Source organism: Grammomys surdaster, unplaced genomic scaffold (assembly GCF_004785775.1).
Source record: "Grammomys surdaster isolate TR1022 unplaced genomic scaffold, NIH_TR_1.0 125156, whole genome shotgun sequence".
Taxonomy (NCBI): Eukaryota; Metazoa; Chordata; class Mammalia; order Rodentia; family Muridae; genus Grammomys; species Grammomys surdaster.
Genome location: NW_021620050.1, coordinates 518,540 through 541,720, shown reverse-complemented (window position 1 = coordinate 541,720; position 23,181 = coordinate 518,540). Strand labels below are relative to the sequence as shown.

General features: G+C 44.0%; 1 protein-coding gene across 1 annotated transcript in view; it reads left to right on the top strand.

Moving 5' to 3' along the window:
- The first annotated feature begins 3,593 nt into the window (after positions 1–3,593).
- The window catches only part of Notch2 (notch receptor 2), a 162,870-nt gene continuing 143,282 nt past the window's right edge, over positions 3,594–23,181 (top strand). Inside the window, exons 1-2 of the mRNA XM_028785178.1 lie at positions 3,594–3,808; positions 21,953–22,076. Coding sequence (XP_028641011.1) covers positions 22,022–22,076 — 55 coding nt within the window. The 5' untranslated portion in view covers positions 3,594–3,808; positions 21,953–22,021. The remainder of the gene's footprint in view (positions 3,809–21,952; positions 22,077–23,181) is intronic.

The window sequence follows — 23,181 nt, the reverse complement described above, 5'->3', positions numbered from 1 at the left end:
TATTTGTGCATATGACACCACAGAGAGAGTCCATAATGGCCGGGAGCTGGCAGCAAGCAACCAGAGCAAGAAGCTGAGAGATCACATCAGGATTCAGAGGATGAGACAATTCTCAGTGCTGGTGCCCAGTGACATATTCCCTCTGGCAAGGCGACATCATCACCCCAAACAGGGCTACCAGCGGAAGGACTAAGTGTTCAAATGCCTGAACCTATGGGAGACACTTCTCATTCAAACCACCACTGGAGCTGAAGGTTTTGTTGAGTACATCCGTGTGTGTGTGTGTGTGTATGTGTGTGTGTGTGTGTGTAACTGCCCTAATAATGACCTCCGAAACCAGAAGAAGGAAACTGGCTTTGTCGTACTAAGGTTGACACTATGTTCACATAGCTCAAGACTCACCTTACCTCTGCTTCGGTAGAAGAGCTGCAAATCGGGCAATGTTCTCAGAATGTGGCTATATCAACTAATTCAAACCTATGCTGATAAGAGGTATATGGTGCTATTATTGCTGTTTTACAGACCAGAAACCTAGAAGCAGAGTTAGATGTTAGCGTTTCATTAAAGTAACAGATTTTAAAACTTGCAAGAACTAGGAGCTGAGAGTTGCATGCAGACAGTTCCACTCTGTCCTGTTCACCCGTGTGCCAGTCCATACAACCAAACCCAGATTGGCTAATCTACACTATTAAGGCAGACTGGTGCTGCTGACGTTGTGGAGAGGGCTGTCCTGTCCCAGAAGGAACCCTGAAGAGCCCTCTATTAATCATAACTGAAAACAGACAAGGGCATGATAGCATACAACTTTAATCTTAGTACTTGGAGGTGGAGGCAGGGGCATTACTTTGAGTGGTGAGCTCTAGGCCAACATAGTGAGAATCTATCTCAAAACAAGCAAACAAACAAATGAGGTAAAATAAAAATAAATAGAAAAGAAAATAGAAAAGGTTTTCTGCCAGGATGTCATCAAACCCTTCTTGCAGTCTGAGTGTGAAATGTCTTCTGAATTAGTCATCAGCTACGGAGGCCGTGCAGCCTTTGGGCAATGAGGCTAACTGAAGGAAGGTGGTCACTGGGGGTTGTACTTGAAGGAGTCATTGGGACTCTTGCCTCTCTTTTCTTTCTTCTTGGCATCTTGGCCACCATAGGTGAGCAGCTTTCTTTTGTCAGGAGTTCCTACCAAGAGGAACTCTCCTCACAAGCCTAACAGAAGCCCCATCAGGTGACTGAAGACTGAAGTCAAGAGACAAAATAACCCTTTTCCTCCTTTAAGTTAATTTGCCTCAGATACTTTGTTACAAAGACAGAAAGCAAACAGCCCTGGGGGCTCTAGCTGATGATGTGAACTTCAGCCTCCTGGCCTGGAAGCTCAGCCGTGTTCTGCAAGGCCGAGCTAGTCAGCTGTCAGCTATGTAACCAGCAACAGGAATTCCCAAGTAGACTCTCTATCCAGGAAGCTGGAGTACAAGAAGCATGAGGCTCACCCTGGAAATTTCACTTGAATATTTCTTAATTATTCTCTTCAGATGACAAAACCCTGCATTTACATGTGGTCTAGCCCAGAGCCATTGCTTTTGGAGGGGGGACACAGGAGCAGAGTAAGAGGGCCAGTGCTCACTCCTGCCAGGAAGGCCTGAAGCCTCAACTCAGCCACCTACTTGTGTACCAACACCCAAGGATTGCCTTCTGTGCCACTCAAGAGGACACACTGTGCTTTTCCTTCCTTACAGAACAGCTTTTCTATGTGATAGCAGCTTTCTTCCTAACCATGTCCTCGCTCTTTTTATCCAGTATGCTTTGCACTCCTGTGGGTAGACAGTGCCTGGGAAGGGGTGCACCAAGTAGAAAGAACTTTCGTGAAAGTTTCCAATCTGGATGGCTTTGGCCTTCAGAGAGAAGATTTGGGTATAGGATGCCTGTAATTCTTGCCAACATGCAATGAGGAGGGTGCTGTTTTATCATCTGTTCACAACTGAGAGACGTGCCAAAGGCCAAATAAGTCAGTGACAAAGCCAAGTTTTAAAGTGGTCTTTTGACCACTCTACTACAAAGCACTGTTTCTAATTCTCCAGCCACCAGAAGCGTGAGCAGATGAATGGGAATTGAGTTCCCAAGAGGGAATAGAACCCCTGATGCCACCATGACAGAGCAAGTATGAGACAGCTGAGGGCAGGAAGGTGATCCCCCACCTTCATCTTGCCCCTCCCTCTACCCCTCACTTTCTTCCTGTGGTGCTTTTCTCATTCCTTTGGTTTTTGAGATAGTATAGTCATACTCTATAGCTGTCACAAAACACACATTGTTTGGTCTCAAATTCACAGCAACCTTCCTGCTTTGGCCTCTTGAGTGCAGAGACTAGGTACAAGCCATGGTGCCCAGCTAGGAGATTTTTTTTAGTTTGGTCCTTTTGAAACAGAGACTGTTGGGGTTGGTGTGGTGCTGCTATGTATTCAGATGCTAAATACTGCCCCCCCAAGATCTGGTTGCCCCCCAAGAGCAAATCCTTACACAAATCAAGTGATGCTATGTAAACCTAGCTCCCCAGTTTTAAGCTCTTGATTAAATAAGACTGGCTACAGTCAATTACTAGGGAGTAGGGTAGGTGGAGTTTCAGTTCTGGGTGTGGGGATGGAAGGTGGGGGGATGGTCACAGGTAGGGACCGTGAGGAAGAAAGGAGAGTGAAGGAAGAGAGAACAGGAGGTCTCCATTGGCCGTGATGGACCAGGAGCATGCCCGAGTGAAATGCCCCTCTAGGACAGTTGGAGCAAAAGTAATCCAGGAGAGATTCAAACTGGGTATCTGAGGAGCCCAGACGGGAAGTAGACAGTCTATTGTCAGAAATATAGATTAGGGGTATTCTTCCAGTAATTGTACAAGAGCTGATTAGATAAGTCCACAGGCCCCTGTTTTTTTATGTATCCATCCCGTCTTCTATAAGCATTTTTTAGCCATCCATTCACTGATGGATCCCAGATACCTGGGACTGTGTGTAGTTCTTAGTCTGTGTTCAGCACATAGGAACTCAGCATTGTTGGGCGTGGCCTCATGAAGGGAGGTAAGTGCATCCAGGTGAGAGTGAAGGGGCTGTCATGGGGTCAACTGACAAGCTCTTCAGGGTAGAGGTGCCCACTGCTCAGCCTCCTTGGGCAGGTTTTCTTCCCTCCCACCTTTTCCAGCTAGCAGACTCTGGTGACTCGGTACATTTTCTGTACCTCACAATTGCTGCTTTTTCCTGAACACTGTTCTGCTTTCTCACAGACTTGATTTATTACCATCGTCTGAGGGTCTACTCAACTATATGGCATCCTTTCAGCTTTGTTTCCAGAGACAAATGCTTCTTTATATCTTGCCTTCTGATCTATGTCCCGGAAGGATGGAATCCATTGATGAAGCTCATCTTTTGCATTCTGTTTTGGAGAAGCAGCCCTCAGGTGACAGGCAATCCCTGGTCCAATCAGGAGCCATCCCTGGGTAAAGAACAACCTAGCTCTGCTGCACAGAACAGGGGGCTGTGGGTGGGGCAGTTTCATCTCAAAGAGGAAGTTGGGTGTGGCGGGCAGTTTGTTGACATACTATCCAGTACAGGAGTGCCCCTGGGAGCCATCTCTCATCTCTGACAGAGATGACTGTGGATTTACATCTCTTACCAGACATTCCCAGAAAAAGCACAGCCTGATACACCATTGGTTTTGTGAGTTTGGATTTCCCATCATCCATTCCTTGCTGTCTTCTTTCTGGACCTACTGTGATTCTTCAGCCTGTACCTGTTTGGAGTTCATTTGGGCCTGGAGTATTTCCTCTCTTTAGGTGAGTTGGCTGCTAACTGGACCGCCTGACTCTTGGGGAAAAGTGAGTGGTTGGATTCAACGTTGGTTCTGGATCATTCTTTTACCTTGGAAACCAATGGTCTTACTTCCTGTCCCCTCCCACCCACTCTTGTATACTCTGCTCCAGGTTGTCATCTACCTCAGAGTACCTTCCCTTCACAGGCCCTCCAATCTTCTCCGTAAGGAATGACATTAACAAGTAGTTAGCGGCTTCAGGGAGAGCAATTTTAGAGAAATATTTGGGGCTGTAACCAGGCAGAGGCCACGTGTGGAAGTGGCTTCAATAACTGAAAGACTACTGAAACAGCTCTAGTCAAGAATTTCGTTGTTTTGTTAAATAATTGGGTTTCTGATTATTTAGTACATGATTTTATGCAGTTTCAAAGAAAAAATATGAACAGCCAATTTATTTCTTTTTTAAGATTTATTTTCATTTTACTTATGTGTACTTGTGTGTGTGTGTGTGTGTGTGTGTGTGTGTGTGTGTGTGTGTGTATGGGGTGTTATGCACATGAGTGAAGGTTCTTGTGGAAACTTGAAGAGAACATCAAATTCCCAGGAACTGGGGTTACAGGCAGATATAATGTGCATGTTGGGAATTGAACCTTTGTCCTCTGGAGGAACAGCCAGTGCTCTTAACTGCTGGGCCATCTCTCCAGCCCTTATTTTTATATTTTAAACTTATGTGTGTGTGCATGTGTCTGTGTGAGTATATGCCACTTATGTGGGGTTGCATGCCAGGGCCAGAAGAGAATGTCAGATTTTTTAGAGTAGGAGTTTCAGATGGCTGTGAGCCAACTCATATGGTGCTGGGAATGGAACTCTGGTCCTTCAAAGGAGCAAGCAGTACTCTTAACCAAAGAGCAAACTCTGCTGCCCATAAATTATATTTACTTACTTATTAACAGCAAATGTATAGTGTCTCATTAAGGTAGTAGCCAAATGACTATGATAATTTCTAATTTTTGAACACCTACCAAATAGAAGATCTATGCTAATAGCTTTATACAATTTCTACTTCTTACACAGTACAAAGTTCTAGAAGAGCAGACTCTGAACAACAAGATCTGTCACACAGAGAAGGTCAATGTCCCTTTTCCTTGGGCATTAATGGATACCCATTGGTTTACAAGGGGCTGAGAATTCTGCTGGGGGAAAGCCCTAGATCTTAGCTCCACCAGGGTTTTGTCAGGAATAGACAGTCAGAAAGATGTGAGATTTCCAAGATAGACTGATGGCTGGCAGATAGAAGGGGTCTCACAGAGGGCACAGCATGTGGAGGACAGAGTCTTCATGACATGGCTAGTCTTTGGCATTAGAAGACCACACCTATGGCCAATTCATGTCAGGACTAAGCCATGACTCAATATGTGTCTTCTCAGAGAGAAACAAAAACAGGCGTTTGTGTAATACGAAGTTTTCTGCGGCCAGCCACCCCAAGAGTACCTGAACATGCTGTGAGGAAGAGAGCTTTCCATTTGCTGGTTTGAAAGAGGATGCTGTCAGGCATCCCACAGGCTGCCATGGTCCTTGGTACCCTTTAGAACCAGTAACATGGACCAGCTGTGATGGCAGGAGAAAGTTTTTTACAAGGCACTAGCCTTCTCACAAGACATTAGCAATTATGTCATTTAATTGTATAATAGCACTTCACGTGAGCACTGATGCTGAAAACATAAACTGTCTTACTTCCTGTTTTTGAAAAGCATCATTGACTAGGGTAGCCACAAGGGCTCCCTACTCATGCACTCTGATCTGGGTTTCTAACTCATACTGGAGCTGTCATCATGGGTCCAGCCAAGCTCACCAATCGTGATGTTAATAGCTCCGAGTTTAGAACACAGGTCAGCTCTGGCTACAGGACACACACAGATATCTCAAAGGGACCACACTGTTGGCCTTACTCAAGTACCTCCCACCTTTGTTTTCCATAACACTCAGCCATTTTGTTTTCTTCAATCTTTTTGATTCTTTGATTTTTACTATTTTTCTTTTATATTTTATTATTTATTTATTTTTTTTCTACATGCCTGTTTGTGAATGAGTGTGCATGTGCATGCCAAAGAACACATGGGACAGTCAAAGAAAAAAAAATTCAGTTACTCATTCTCTCCTTCCGCCATATTGGACCCAGGGATAGAACTCCGGATAGTGAATCTTGGCAGCAGCTACTTTTACCACTGAGCCATGTATCTTACTGGGCAGTTTGTTTTAGTCAGGGTTTCTATTGCTCTGATGAAAACACCATGACCAAAGAGACTTGAGGGGGGAGGATTTATTTAGATATGTTTCCCCATCACAGTTCAGGGTCAAAGGAAGTCATGGCAGGAACTCAAACAGGGTAGGAAGCTGGAGGCAGGAGCTGATACACAGGCCATGGAGAGTGCTGCTTACTGGCTTGTTACTCATGGCCTGCTCAGCCTGCTTTCTTATAGAACCCAGGACCACCCCCCAGAGATGGCACCACCCATAATGGGCTGGGCCCTCCCCCATCAATCACTAATTAAGGAAACGCCATACAGGCTTGCCTGTAGCCCCGTCCTGTGGAGGCATTTTCTCAGTTGAAGCTCCCTCCTCTCTGATGACTGTAACTTGTGTCAAGTTGACATAAAACTAGCCAGGACACAGTTGTTCTTTTTCTTATCTTATAATGTAAATATCGTGGAAGGACTGTCCCGATTTGTTTATCTTTGTGTGCCTTGAATCAGTGTCAGGCACAGAGTGTTCATTATACATTAAGTTAATCCACTTCATTAGTTTCTCAGAAATATTTGTGGGGAGATAAAATCTGTCAGAATCTTTAACTAGGGAAACCTAGGATTTTTTTCTTTATGTTGTAGCAACCCTACAATGGAAATACTCTGATATGCTTAATTTTTTTATACTAGGAAACTGAGGGATTACAATAAAGAAGCAACTTGCCTCTGGCCCCATAGCTTATTAAATTGATCACAGCTAGTAAAACTGGTGTAAGTAACTGTAGAATGTATACCTCCTATAGCTGAGGCAGGAGCTAGGGAAAGTCTTAACTGGTGAGGATGAAATGGAGTTGGGGGGAGCAGCAAGCAAAGCACAGTGGTGCACACGTGGCAATATCAGTATCTGGGATGCTGAGACAGGATGGTCATGAACTTGAGGCCAGCCTGGGCAACAAAAGAAGAGCTCTTCTTCTGGCGCCTCCTAGGCAGTCTGCCATTTTGAGATGAAGCTGAACATCTCCTTCCCACCCCCTGGCTGCAAGAAGCTCGTTGACGTGGACGATGGACAGAGCTTTGTGCTTCATCTGAGAGCACATGGGCAGAGAAGCAGGTGCTTCTCTAGACTAGAAGAAGTCTAGAAGGATTATGAAGACTAGAAGGATTATGCGGTCTGATCAGCCGTGGGAACAACAGCGAGGTCTGCCCCATGGCAGAGTGCTCCTGCTGTTGACTACGGGCGTTCTTGCTATAGAATGAAGGGAGAAGAGGGGGAGTGCAAGGCTGTTTGGGGAAGCATTGTGGATGCCAACCTGAGTGTCATCAACCAGGCTATTGTACAAAACAGAGAGGAGAGGAGAGTGGAAGCTTCTAGCCATTTGGAAAGTCAGTTATATCAAATGATGTTTTGCTGGGGCATACAGGTGAGCTAAAGCAGACACATGAGAGAATGTTTTCCTGAAGCAGACACAGGGGAAAGGATGTTTTGTTATAGCAAACACACAAAAGGATCCATGTTGAAAGAAGTATAACTATGACCCCACAGACAGTGGGAGATGAGCACTGAGCATTGGTTTGATTTGCTCCGCCTTGCTATTCTTCACTAATGACACGCATCTAGTGGTTCGCCTTACACAGTGTTGTGGAGCTCAACTTGTGGTAATGATGATGGCGTTGAGAGAAACTCAAAGAACTCTGGTGAGGTTCCTGTGGCAGCCTGCCACTTCCTCAGCCTCACCTTGGGCTGGTTGGTGAGCCTGGTAGTTTCTTCAAGATCGTACTACAGTTGCTGCTTTGTGCCTGGTGTCTGCCTGCCTAGAGGACTGAACTGAAGGTGCTGAGACATAGTTGGTGCTTGCTATGGGACTGAACTGCTGCCAAAGAGGATTGAGCTCACCCCAAAGAGCTATTGCTGAACAGGTCCACTTCCACCATATTCTAATAACTTTTCTCTTCCACTACCTATGCTGGGTGGTGGGCTAGAGGAGAGGTTGGACCCTTATTAAAAGTAGGTTGCAAAAAAATATTATGGCTACAAATGGGAATTCGTGGGTTGACAGATATTACTGTGCCCTAGGAGTTGGGAACCAAGAGAGCTAACAGAATCTGAAAGTTTTCAATATCGCTGAAGAAGATGATGTCCACCAATGTGTTGTTACAAAACTCCTAAGCAAACAATGTCAGAAGCCCAGGGCCAAAGCACCCAAGACTTGGTGCCCTGTCATACCTCTGTCCTGACACACGTGCTGACACAGTGCTCTGAAGAAACAACACACCAAAGCAAACAAACACAAAAACGAACAAACAAGGAGGAGGCTGCAAAATATGGCGAACGTTTAGCCAAAAGAATAAGGGAAGTCAAAGAAAAATATCAGGGACAGATTGTGGGGAAACATGAACTCTCCTCATGGAGAGCTTCTACTTCTGAGGACAATGCGGGGGCGGGGGGATAGAAAAGAAAAGAAAAAAGAGAAGGAAAAGGGGGGAGAAAGGCTTTTAAGAGTACCAGATAAATGATCAGAACTTGAAAGAGGAAAAAAGAAGGGTGATAGGGAGAAGAGACAAACATAAAAAGAGAAGAAAGATGGGGGTAGGGGGTGGGGGCGGGGGCAGGGGAAATTGTGCATTGGGTAAAGTACTTGCCCTGTAAGCATGAGGAGCTGAGTTCAAATACCTAGGCACTGTCCCTCCTACAGCAGCAAATAAAGAAACCCTGCAACCCCCAAAATAAGTTGGAAGGTAAGGACCAATATTGGGTGAGGTCCTGTGAATTCTTCACACACAGTGAAGCATACACCCATACTCACACACATGAACACACATATGCATATTGTACACATATGCACACATCATACAAACACATACAGAATAAGAAAAGTAAGAAACAATAAACACTAATTAAAAATTAAAAGAGACAGTACTAAAAATATTAAATATAATAGAAGAAGCCCATATAAGCAAATGAGAAAAGATGATGTCCTCTAAGGGAGGAAATGAAGTGAACTGGAGGCTAGCTTGTTGCAAACCAGGGAAGAAACAGACAAGTCCTTGCAGCTTTTGCTAATCTGTAATAAATTTATGTTAATATTGAACTTGTACTGGGATTTTTAGCTGCAGAGCATGATAGTAAAATACCTTGTGGCAAAAAGGGCCAGAGATATGTCGTAATACAGAGAGGATTCTGAGAGTGTTATTGGATGAACAAGTGAAGGAGCCCAGTAAAGCCTTAAGAGGGGAGCTCAGCTGCAGGCCCCAATGCTGTTGATGAGCGTGTTTTTGGCAATATAAGGGATTCTGAAGACAGGCCTATGCTGAGGACAAAGAATCACTGGGCCCTGCATGAAGGTCGGGCTTTTCCCGGGGCGGGCCCCCCCCCCGTCCATCACTGTTCATCAGCTGCAGTGAGGCTGTACTTCAGCCTTCACAGGGTCACTGGAGCAGTGGACAAATGATGATCCCGATCAGAGGACCACCTAGAAGAGTCATCCAGATGCAGAGCAGATGCATGCAGTGAGCCTCAGGAGGCTGAATTCATCCCAAGTCATAGGCTTACGGGAATGGGTGCAGTGTAACTGTCCATTCAATCAATGTTTACCGAATGCCCTTTGTATCCCGGGCAGTGTGCCAGGGATTGAGCTGGGTCTGGCACTGTAAGTAACAAACTGTTGTCTGATTTCTCCCCTGGAGAAAGAATTAGAGATGTGGTTTTCATTGGCCCAGGCCTGACCAATACTGTGCCTACAAGAGGCAGGCCTCTATTTGGACAGTATCGTTAACTTGGGGTGGAAAGGCTTAGACAACATTAACATTATTCGTGGAATATGTGTTTCTTGTCTGTGTGGGTGTTGGTGTGTGCATGTGTATGCGTGCATCTCTGGAGGCCAGAAATTGATATCAGCAGTCTTCTTTGGTTGCTCTCCACTACTTTGGTTCTTTAAGATGGAGTGTCTCACTGAATCAGAAGCTTGTTGATTCAGCTAGACTGACTGGTTTGTACGCCCCAGAGATTTTCCTGCCTCTACCTTTCCAGGGCTGGACTTTAGGTGGGCATCACAGCTCAAAGTATTTTTACTTGGGCGCTGGGCATCATATTGAAGTCCTCATATTTATACTGAGCCATCTCCCCAGCTTGTTGGGTTTCTTTTCTATTCTCAACGCAGAATCATTTATATTTGACAAATTATCTGTTTTATAAATATTTCCTACAAATATAGTTATGGCACAGGGTGATGTGGAAACTTGATTTTCATCTCTCAGAGTAATAGTGTATCCAAATGAACTTGACTCATGAAGCACATTTCAGGTCACAGAGGAGACGCAGCCAAGGGAGAGGGAAGAGCATGGCCACTTCCACATTATCACGTAGTCGCAGTGAGGAAGCCATCTTGCAGGATGAGCACTCTGCACCATTGCCAGGGGAGGAGTCAGGCAGGCAGCTGAGTCTGCAGGGAAGATGCCATCCCTAACCCTCTAAGATGCAGTGCTTAGCAGCTATCTAACTCGGAAGTGAGTTTTCTTTCTGGGTCAGGGTGCATGCTCCACTGACCCAGCACAAGAAGAGATGTAGAGTCAGTCACTCCTGTTCTCTCTGGCAAAAAGATTCCTCTCCATTACTGAAAGTGAATCCAGGAAGCAGAGCTGATGTGATCAACAGTCCTGGCCCTTGACTTACTGAATGGAATAGAGATGAATCCCTCAAGGAGCCTTGCAATTTGGAAACTGTTTTTCTTAGTAACAGTTTGGGTAGTTAAGAGTCAATGGCATGCAGCTCTCCTAGTTGCCTTTGAGGGTAACTCCAGTTGTTCTGATTGAAACATATGTTACACCAGTAGAAAGAATGGGAGAATGAATGAGTCCTGGAGGAAGAAGAAAAATTCACCTTTAAACAAAACCAAATTTGCATATATGATAACAAATACTGTTTCTAGTTGGGAAAATGTCAATTTCTGCCTTAATGTAAACTATATGAATTCCAGGAGACATGTTTTAGGAGTCACTTAAAAGCATTCCAGATCTGTCCCCTCCATTCAGTGGAAGTCCCATTCCCAGTATGAATGCAGAGAATCTCATGGTTACAAAGAATCTCAAAGCAGCGGCCAGTGTGAGCCAGCATTAATACTTAGTAACTGCTCCTGTATGCCAGACATGTTGTAATCCCTTTACATGCATTAATCTGTTCCCTGTTCAACCAAGTCTATGAAACAGGTGTTGCCACTGTTTCCATTTTACAGGGGGAGGAAACAGGCCACAGATTGTCTAAGAACTTATAGGTAAGGAAGGACATTCTGGATTCACACCCAGGCGGTCAGGCTTGCAGGCACACACTGCAGGCTCCCCACTGGCGTAGTAAGCTTGGTCTGCATTCTCAGAGCAAATGGTTTACTAAAACAGCACTTAGATCTGTTTACGTGTTTGGCACCCCTCTATTGGATGATTATGTATTGCCACTGGAACTTGTTAGGTTTGTTTCTAAAACTGACAAGTTTAGTTTAAAAAATGATTCATCTTTTTCTGCTCCGTTTCTCCACAAGCTGCAGTTGTTTGTACAGTACCCTTTTAAGAACACAAGCGAAGCGGAGCTATGTTTGTAAAGATGCATGGCTCCTCATTCAAAAACTTTGTGTTTTTTTTTAATTAAAACTATTAATTCTTATATTTATTTATGTCTACATCTCTGTGTGCATGCACATGTGTGTGTGTGTGTGTGTGTGTGTGTGCTCAAGTGCATAGGTGCCAGCAGTAAGAGGACATCAGATCCCCTAGAGCCAGGGTTATAAGTGGTTATGAGCTGCCTGACATGAGTACTGGTGTTAACTTGGGTCTCCTCCAATAGCCGTAAGTGCTCTTACTACTAAGCCATGCCTCCAGTCCAAAGAACTTGTTTTTAGCAAGTTTGAGTTGCATAGAGCAAAGACAAGGCACGGCCAGTGCGGCCGAGAGTTCACACTGAAGCCTTCTGATGAAGGTATCAGAACCTTCCTAAATAGCAAAAATGTATCTTTCCTTTACTGTTATTTTTTAAAATCAATACACAATTCCCTTTATTCCTCCAAGGACTGATAGAACAGAGGCCTTTTCACTCAGTATCACTAGGGGAAGATGGGAGAACACTGAGATACTCATAGCCACACCATACTTGCCTGTAACCCTCACACTATCTAGGGAGGACAGAGGGGAGAAGGTTCAAGGCCAGCCTCTCTGTACAGTGAATTTAGGGCCAGCTTACATGAGACCTTGTCTCAAATAAACAAACAAACCACACACAGACACACACACAGACACACACACAGACACAGACATATACACACAATCTTTTATTAACTCATGATGCTCTACAGCCTTTTAGTGACTCTTTGGGTGTTTTACCCCACTTCTGTAGGGTCTAAAAGTGGGAAGAGAAACTCATTTCATTGTTATTATATTTTGCTGTCGTGCCTGGCTTGTGTGATGCTGGAGGCTGCACCTGGGGTCTGTGCATATAGGCTCGCACTGACGACAGAGCCCTATTAGTTTTTATGTACAACATGAATACTTTCTTGTAATCTTCAGCCTTGGCTGACAAGGAAACAGGCACCGAGCGTCAGCCTGTGGGTGGATGATTTTCTTGAGAATATTATTTTGTTTTTTCTTATCACTGAGAAACCAGAATGATATTCAGATAGTTGTGCTTGGGTGAGTTCTGGAACGAACTATAGGAGTTTCAGAACATATCATTTAGAACTGTATCCTGTATCATTTAGAACACAGTGTCCTGGTTAGGAAACTCTTGATTCTTAGTTATTATCTTTCAAAATATATTTCATCACATTTATTTTTTTCATTAGTGTGCGTGTGTGTGTGTCTGTTTCTTTCTCTGCCTTCCAAAGAAATAACCAGGTCTCCCTCCCTTCATCTTGATTGAAGAGACATTCCTCCCAGTGGAAGCATTTCCACATTGCTGCGGCTGCTGTATAAACCAACCTAGAGAATTATACCCTGGCACAAAATTAGCAGCTTTGTTTTTCAGTAAAAAGAAACCCAGGTTTATTATGAAAATATGGTGCAAGTGAGACTTTTCTTCATGGGTTTTTTGAGTAAATATAACATGAGTTCAGGAATTAGACGATTAGACACACTAGCTCAGTAATGGAGAGTGAATAGTATTCCTTAAGAAAAAGCTAACAAGTCATGGCATTCTACAAGTTGAAAAGAAACATGTCTAATAAGTTAAATGTAAATAATTTTATCCCAACATAGATAGAGATCAATTATGACAGAGAAATATACTAAGAAAATTATTATTTTAATTAAGAAAACATAACTGTGGAATGGCCTATGCCTGTAATCTAGTACTCTATAAGATAAGAAGTGTTAAGTTCCAGGCGAGCCTGCTTACATAGTAGGGCCCTATCCCCAAACAGATAAATTATCCCATCAGTGGAAAAAAATTTAAGGTATCTTTTACTTTTGCTAAGTGTGATGGTGCATGCCTTTAATCCCAGTGCTCAGCAGGCAGAGGCAGGAGGATTGCTGTGAGTGTGAGGCCAGCCTGATCTACATAGAGAGTTCCAGGACAGCCAGGGCTACATAATGAGATTCTGTCCAAAAAAAAAAATTTTTTTTTTTTTTACTTTTGCCTGTGTGTGTCTGTGTGTGTGTATGTGTGTGTCCGTGTGTAGTGTGATCACACACATGTGGCTGTGAAAACCAGAAAAGAGTACCAGTTTCCTTGGTGCTGGTGTTATGGACAGCTTCGAACTGCCCAACATGGGTGCTAGGAACTAAGCTCTGGTCCTCTACATGAGCAGCAATGGCTCTTAAACACTCACCTCTCCAGTCCTTTGTCTATTGCCTTAAGACAAGACCTCACATAGGGTAAGGTATCCTTGAGCTCACTACACAGCCAAGGATGGCCTTAAATTTTGGATCTTCCTGCCTGCAGTCTGAGTTCTGTGATCATAGGTGGATGCGCTCATACCTGATTTGTGTGGTGCTGGGGCTTGAAGCCAGGACTGGGCAAGCACTCGGCCAAGTGGACCACCCTATCCACAAAAGGTGCTTCTCAAGGGGAGGGCTCTCATTAACATAAAAGCCAAATAGCTCCAAAGTTAAGAGAAATATTTGCCTTTTTGGCCATAGTAGTAGGTCTGATATGGAATTTTATATTCTGGTGGTCACGTTAGTAATAAGCCTATGACTCAGAAATATCAGAACATATTCTACTAAATCAATTGCAGGCAAAAAAAAAATCACGTACGGCTCATGGAGAGCCTGACAGAGCTTTGTGTGCTCTGGAGAGCTAGTAAAGACAGAACTAAGTTCATGGAGCACCACCACAGGGTTTCTCTCAAGCCCCTGGTATTCTCAAAATGTATCGGCCTTACTACTTACAGACTAACGGTAACAGTATTCAAAGTTCTATTTGTTTCCTTTCAAAAGGAAGAAACCTCAGAGGGCATAGCTCTTTATCCAGCAGCAGGTAGAGATTAGCCAGGGTCACTACTCAAGAGACAATTTGTGCCAGTGGTTCTCAACCTTCCTAATGCTGTGACCCTTCAGTACAATTCCTCATGTTGTGGTGAACCCTAACCATAAAATTATTTTTGTTTCTACTTCGTAACTGTAATTTTGCTACTGTTATGAATCATAATGTAAATATTGGTATTTTCCCATAGTTTTAAGCGACCCCTGTGAAAGGGTTGTTTGAGGCCCCAAAGGGTTGAGACCCAAAGGTTGAGAACCACTGGTTGATGCAATGTTTTTTTTTCAACCTGTGCTTCATGGTACACTAATTTTTTGACACCTCTCTTAAGAGTTATTTGTATTGCCAAATACTGGCTGCAAACTTTCAAAAAAAAAAAATAGGGAACCTCCCTTATACAATCACAAAACGTTAGAGCAAAGGAGAACTGAAAGATGTCTTTGTATGGGCCTCCATTTTAAAGATGAAGAAACAGAAGCACAGAGTGATTCCTTGATGCCTCATGGAGTGGGGGCACAGCAAGCCTGGAGCAAGTCTCCTCACTCAAACCATGCTCAGCACCAGTAGCACAAAGCCTGCCTCTCACTGGCCAGCCAATGAGCGAATGAGCATGTGAGAAGCTGGGGAGCTAGAAATGAAAGTCACACAGCACTTGACACCAGGGAGCTGCAAACCCAGGAGATGTTTACACCATGCCTCAAGCTGCTGTTGCTCTCTGTGGAGCATTGGTAAAATGATTCCCCTAAAAACACTGACTGCCCTATATCAGTGCTGGCTTAAAACCACAAAATGGCTCCATGAAGCCTATAAAACATCCTTTCCAACTTCATGTCTGCTGATGCCCAAGCCTTAGGGATGAGTTGCTTTTTTCTGGCTTAGCATGCTGTGCTACTCCACCAGGCCTTTGCTCACTGTGCCCTCTGCCTGTTATGGCGTCTTCTGTCACTCTCTAGGAAGGTTGTGTCCTTTGCAACAGTAGCCTTGAATCTCTCTGCTTCCTCTTGAAAGCTGAATTGACCTTGCTTCCCTTGCTTTGGTCTCCAGTGTATTCTGTCCACGCTTCTAGAGTCAGAAACTGCAGAACTTTTTGGAACACTGACTGTTTTTAAATACGTCATAAGCACATCTATTATTTATACAGCTATCTTTCTCTGCCATCCGATTGGAAGACCTTTGATGTCAAGGTCATTTTTTGGTGCCCCTAGACTTTAACTCAGTGTCTGGCTCACAGAACCTCTGTTGAATGAATCACCCATAGACGTCAGACGTCATTAAAACATTGCACAGAGGCTTTAGATGATGCAGTGGTCTGTGCTTGGAGTGCAGGAGTCTTCCCAGAAGTGTAAGCATGGGCTTCGAGGTGGTGAACACCAGTCATTCCTTGGGGTAGAGGGCAGGCAGGGGTTGATTTCAAGAAAGGAGTATCACAAAGGTTCGGGGGTGCTGAGAAATGGTGGCATGTTTGGGAAATGTTGAGATTCCCAAGAGGATACATCTTGGTGATTTTTACTGATGTTATTGTTTAAACTGGAGGTGGTTACAGAGACTAGTCAGGTCCTGTATAGAAAAAAAAAAGCCTGACAATCCTTGTTAAGAAAGGGGAGATGTTTTGAAGGTAGGTAGCACTGTCTCTGAATGCTAGCAGAGCCTATGAGGGAATGGGCGCTGGGGTACCTGGGTTCTGGAGTCTGGAAGACAAGTAGCTGATCCAAGTAAGACATTGCTATAGTAAGGACCAGAGAGCTAAGGCCGGTCCAGGGAAGAAGGGACGAAGATTGTAAGAGAGGCAGTGGAGATGGAGAAAAAGAAGAGCTGCCAAAACAAGGTCAGTGGCGATGGGACTGTGATGGCAACTGGCTGAAGACGAGGCCTGGTGGGAAACAAGGGATCAAGAGTGACTCCAAGAGTTTATCGTGTGTGTTTACATAAATAGTGTTGTTCTGATATGGAATGCATGAGGACCATTCCATGTGGGGCTACAGAAGCCACAGAAAAGGGTTTGTTCACAGAGGACAGTGATGAGGGCTGAACTGACGTCCCTGAAGAGCTATAATATAAGGCTGTGACGGTACTCATTGGGGCCTGGAGGGAGTCCAACACAGGGCAGCCCTGAGTTAGCCAGTGAACCGGAGACAATGGCTCCTTCTCTTTCCTCATCCATCCAGGACACAGCCTGAGCTTGATTTGAAACTGATTTATGTTCAGTAGCTTCATCTAATTAGGGCTGGCAAAACCGAGATGGCCGGACTGACTCTTTTGAAAGAACTTGATAAAGAATTCAGCCTCTTAAAAAAAAAAAAAAGAAAGGAAGGAAGAAAGGAAGAACCGAGAGTCTCACATTAATCTTAATATTCATTTGTATGAGTTGAGAGGGGGATAAGGAAGTAGCTGGTGAAAGAAATGGAAGAAAGAACAGGAAGTATTCATTCTTTGAAAACAGATGATCTGTCAAACATCCTTCTGCCTGCAATAGCCCAAGGTCTATTTACAGGAACAGTATCAACTACCAGGCCCAATATAGTCTTTAGTGGGCTAGCAAAAACCAAACCAAACCTCAAACACCAACTAGCCTATAATTAAGCACACACACACACACACACACACACACACGCACACACACAGGCATATAAGAGTATATGCCTATATATTTCTAATTTCCTTTAAGTTATCCCAGTGAAAGAATAAATAATAAGTGTGAGGACCAAAAAACATGATCTGTGAAAGTTGCTTAAATGGAGAGTAAGCATTTAGAAACTTTAGAGCATAAACCAAGATATTGTGTCAGACAGGCACCAGGGGCTTATGTCACTGGGCTGGGTGTGGGCCAGTTTGAGTGTTATGAAATTTACATGAGTCATGTGCAGTATGACCCATGCACAAGTCCTGTGCAGGACACTTAGTGAATTTGAAAAAAATTAGAGAAATATATATTATAAATTTAAACCCCATAGACAGTTTGAGCAAGATTGCTTCAGTTCTCCCTTGTAACCTGAGAGCTCTTATTGTTAATCTGGGATGAGGAAGTTGACAGGGAGCCTGAGGACACACCCAAAGTTGTACATATAAAGTGAAAAGAAACTGGATGTTATTACAGAAGATGCGCACTCAAGATGGAACGGCTCCAGGTTGCCCTGGACGCTCTAGATTCAATTTCAGCTAGCTTATTTCTGTCATTGTTTCATTCTTTAGAGTAACCCCAGAGTCAGTAGCGTCTTGCAAGCTGTACGCACTAAGCAATCTAGGTGGGCATTGAGTGAACTATTCTAACTTCAAGGCAGGAACTGCAGTGAGGATGGAAAGCTGAGACTTTCTAAAGGCTAGGAGACGGAAAAGACATCTACCTCGAAGGCCGGAGGACTTGCTGACTGCGTGGATGTAGACATGAAGATTATAAGTCTCCGTTAGAAGCTGAGAATATTAGTGTTCACTTATAATTCCTGTGCTTGGGAGCCTGATGAAGGGTGAGCATAAATCCTAGGCCATCCTAAACTACACAGCAAGGTCTTTGTCACAAACAAACAAATAAATGGACCCGAGATGTATTTGGTGGAATCTCCACTTTTCCCCATTCAGTTAGAGAGTAAGGTCGTCCATAGCCCAACCAGAAACCTTGGGTCACTCGGAACTCTTTTCTTTTCCCTTGTCCCCAATATTCTGTCACTGTCTGGGCCCTAAGTCTCATTATTCTGACTTTGTCTTTCTCACACTGTGTCCCTTGTGCAGGACTTTTGCAACCACTTCCTAAACAGTCACCCCACCCCAGGCTCTTCCCCATTCTCCTTCTTTCAAAATTGAAAATCTAGTAGCCTTCCTGCTCTGTTTGAGACCATAAAATGGCTCTCAGTTTCACTTCTAAACTGAAGCAATACCTTAGCTGCATCTATGGCCGTTCATGGCAGCTCCTCACACAGCTTCTGTATGGCCAAGAGTTTGTGTACAGTCTTGTTTGCTCTTTGCTTGTTGACCCCAGGGATGTGCCATGCTATCCCAGGCCTCTGTGCCTGGTGTTCTCCCCTCTCACACCTGGCTGGCCTGGCCACCCATATGAGATTTTTATTTCTGCTCTTATGGGTTACCACAATCTCGATGGCTCAAAACTAATTGAACATCTTATTCTTTGGCGATTAGAAGCCTGAAATGAGACCAACTGGGCTCAAGTCCAGGCCTCAGCGGAACCAATCACCGTCCAGGACTCATGCAGAAAATCTGCTGTTCACTCTTTTCTTGTTTTAGTGAGAGACCGCCCCCACCCTTTGCCTTTTTGTAAATGGTTGTATAACTCCATCCTGTTTTCTCTCCACAGCTCTCCCTCTCTCTTTCCTGCCTCTTTTTTAAAAAAAATAGAAGACCCTACCAGGCCCACTTGAGTAGTCTAAGTTTTCAATCTGCCTTGATTTTGACCTAACAGAAAACTCCCCAGTGCCTCATAACCTTACATTTACAGATTTAGAAAGGGGACTTGTGTGGGAAGTCATTACCCAAACATCCAACTCCAACCGCTCTACAGCTCAGCTGGGATGCTTTCCCTCTGCAGCACACTCTCTGGATGTGCCTCCTTCGGGCTGTCACACGCATGCCACCATGGTCCACTTGCCATGCGTGCTTGCTTTTAAAGCAGATCTTGTTTCTCTACTGTGCTCTAGTTTCCTGAGGCTCAGCTTACTTGTCCTCATTCCCCCTCCCCGTACCTAGTTCATTACAACATATGTTAAGTGTGAGCTAATTTTATTTATCAAAAGTCAAAGTCCCAAGCACCCGGATGATTCATTTTTGTGTTACTTCGGCATGAAGATTTAGTTAATGACTAAAATTGAAATAGCTTTAGATGGTAGTGCAGGCCTTTAATGAAGCATGAAGGTGGCAGAAGCAGGTGGAGCTCTGTGAGTTTAAGGCCAGCCTGGTTTACATAGGGAGTTCTAGACCAACCAGGGCTAAATAATAAGTCCCTGTCTCTAAGTAAGTAAGTACGTACGTAAGTAAACAAAATAGATAAATATGAGTTAGTGATAAAAACTCTTTCCCTCTTAGATACCTTTTGTAATCTTCTCAAGGCAGAATCAATTACGTTCTCCTTTGAGTTATGAAGGTATCTGGTCTATGTCTACATTACATGCTTTATGTTATGTTTTACTTTGTTACTTTGTATATGCTCCTGCTTGTTTAAGACATGGCCAGTGCTCAACATTGTTTAGTAAGTGACACTGAGCATATACACAGAGGAGCATGAAGGGCAACAGACAAAAAGCCAAAGATCAAAAGGCAAGGAGGAAGGACGAGACAGAGGAGATACTTGCAGGGTATTTAGAAGACCCTAGGACACAGAGCGATGCTGGCTGGAGCTAGTACTTATCCTCTCACCAGAGAGCAAATGGGTCCAAACACACCACTGAAATCTAGAATTAGGCAATTAACAAGAAAGGCCCCTGGATCTGACCAGGAAGCAAGCAATCCTAGGGTTCCAGGAAGGTCTGGGAAGGTCCCCTCTGATCCTTGGATCTGCTTCTGCTTTTAAATATATTACTCAAATAAAAGGAAAACCAGAACTCATGTGGGATCATGCTGCTTGAGTGCTGGTGATGTTTACCCTAGCCACTTCTGTGTTGGGGTGGAAGGCTTGGTTCTTTTGTGTGATACAGAGATGCTCAAAGTACTGGGAGGTAGGAACAGCTCTCGGGGGAAACCCCCTTTCATAAGCTGAGACTTTAGCTATGGAGCACAATCTGGCTGTCCAAGCTCCTTAGCATCAAAAACAAAATACTAAAGCCTGGCTTCAGAATTAAGAGCAATTTCTCTTCCGTAGGATGTTTTTGGATGGGGGGAGGTGGTTCTCCGATCCAGAGGATGAATGTTTTCCTCTGCCAGCCTTGAGCTTGGCTCTCCTGTCTTTCATTAACACTGTCTTCAGCCTCAGATTTAACCTATGATCTACCTGGCTAACCTTTGTCGCCAGCTGTCTGACATAACCCTCACAGTCTTACCTATACAAACTCCTATGTCTGCCATTCTCTTGGATTTTTGCCCCCCCCCCCAAATTTTGCCTATCATATCTTTCTATCATTTGCACATCTCCAGACATCACATATGTGAGGCATTCCCACACAGGAAATGAGGATGGTTCTTGAGGAATAAGATAGTTAATCGAACAATTGTATAAAGTTCATATATATGTGCATTCACATAGACTACCAGGATAATATATCCGTGGAAAGCTGATCTTTATGTTCCAATCTGCTTCAGAGGTCCAAGAACCGGGAACACTGCCTCCCTACACTGGGGGGAAGACACTGTGTGTTTTACTGGAGTCTTCGATGGGTTTACAGTGCTGGTGGGTGTGATCAGAGAGCACCAAAGCCATTGTAGTCTTATTTCGGGAACAGAGACACACCCTAAATCAGTGTGGTACTGGATTTTTGGGCAATCCTTAGCCTGGTACCATTGCTGTCCAAAATCAAACACCACAAAGTAGTATTAAAATTTCAAGATGAGAGAAAAATAAATTTAAAAAGTTCCTCAGAGCAGCAATAAAGAAAAGACGGTGGTGGATACTGTGTGAGTGAGGAGGCTGTGGTTCAAGCTACAGGAAGAGCACCAGAGAGCACTTTAGGAGGCAAGGGGGTAGCCATTTTGGATTAGATGAATGAAAAGCAGCTTGGGGAGAGATTCCAAATCAGCAAGTGACTGTGAGCACTTAGGAGCAATTAGCTAGCTGCCTCTTAGTTTAATCTCAATGTTTATGTTTCCTGCAGAAAGAGTATCAATGTCTTCTCCTTTACAACTTTTCTTCCTCCTCCTCCTCCTTTTCCTCCTCCTCCTCTTTCTCTTCTTCCTCCTCCTTCTCATTCCCCCCTTCATTCTTCTTTCTGTTGGCTTCCACAGTCTTAACTCTTCAGATGTTTGACAATCCCCTTGCTTCAGGCTCCCAAGTATTGGACAGCATGAAACCATCACAGCTACCTTTTAGTCCGAGCAGCTGCCCTCTTCCCTCATCTGCTTCAGCAGCTTTTATGCTGATTACACACCTGCAGCTAACTCCTCCTCTACGTTTTGCAATACAAGACAAGAAAAACAGTGCCCAGATTGTGTTTGTGGAAGCGTCTTTCATGGCATCCTTTCAACGGGTTGGGCAATTTAAATGATGCAGTCCTCTTGTGACTAACTCATTACCACGCTTGAGGGAAACCTGAACATCCTTAACCTACTTCTGAGAGGAGAGGCAAGAAAATTATAGAAGAGGAAATAATCCGAGGGGAATGTGCTTCTTTGAATGACAGACGCTACAAGTTCCTTAGCTGAGGCCAGGGCAACGTAACAGACGAGAGAGCTCAGAGGAAGTCGATCGATCATTTACTCGATCCCTCCAGCCTGTGACTTCTTTGACTTTTGAATCCTTGCATGTCTGTTCAGATAAATCTCACACAGAATGGGGTCATCTTCCATACTTGACTCCTGTTCTTTCTTTCTCTCCTAGTCTCCTGCTCCCACCCTGAGTGCTGAAGCCAGGGTGATGTTGGGCTGCAAAGCTGAAGAGGGAAGGTGAATGAGCCACAGTGTCCACTTAGAACCCACAGCCAAGTCTTGGCAACTTATCCGTGGTAAATCTTGCTTGCTTTCAGCTTTATGTTGGCTTTATCATCTACTCTTGTGTGCTGAGCTCTATTGATGGATCTTATCTTCAGCCCTGTGTACCCAGAATGCCCAGGCTAGAAGCAGCACACAGAAATACTCAAGATCTTCTTTTGAGGTGCCATGTTGACTAGGAAAAAAAATAGTTGTTTTAGTGGATCTGACATCATTTTAGAAATGAACAGCACTTAATGTCTTGCTAAAAATAGTTGGACATGTAGACACAATTTTATTCTTCCTTTCTGTCCATATTTGGCACACTAGACAGAGGATGAGGAAGAGGGAAGATTTTAAAAGCATTATTCTTAAGTATGATGCAAATGAGGTATGACTTTAGGGCCCACAGAATTATCTGTACCCTACTTAGAGGGCCCCTGACTATGGGAATGTAGATACAAGGATAGGTGGTGAGTCATTAGACAGTTCTTTCAACTCCCAGTCATTTGCACATTATAATATCATTTTAAAGTCTTAGAGATTCTTACAACATTAAATGTATCCATCCAATTCAATATAGTGGATATTTGTGGGCTGCCCTGGCAAACAGGACACGTGGATTTTAATCCTTGGTAACACGCTGGCTGATGTTGCCATTTTCAGTCTGCTTACTTCTCCAAGATGTCTTGAATGGTAGAAAGCAGACAAGCTGTGGAATTATTGTGGTATAAGTCCAAGCTTTACCTCTACTTTATGTTAGCTTTAGAACTTGAACAAATCATTCACCTTCTGTAAGTCTCCATGTCTTTATTCATTGAAAGGAAAGATGGCGCTCTGAAAGAACATGATGAGATTATGTATTCGAGACATCTAGCACTTAGGAGTCACTCTGTGAGTGGCTGCTCTGCAGGAAAGTCAGGAAACATGAGGTGAGCTCATGGGCTAACCATGCTTTCTAAACTCACAGGATCACTAGGGAATGAGACCAGCCACACAGTAAGTAACTCAAGTTCTTTTGGTCTCTGTAGTAACTGACCAATACAAAAGTCAGCAGAGGCATGGGTAGGGTTGTGAGACAGGAGAGAGAGAGAGAGAGAGAGAGAGAGAGAGAGAGAGAGAGAGAGAGAGAGAGAGAGA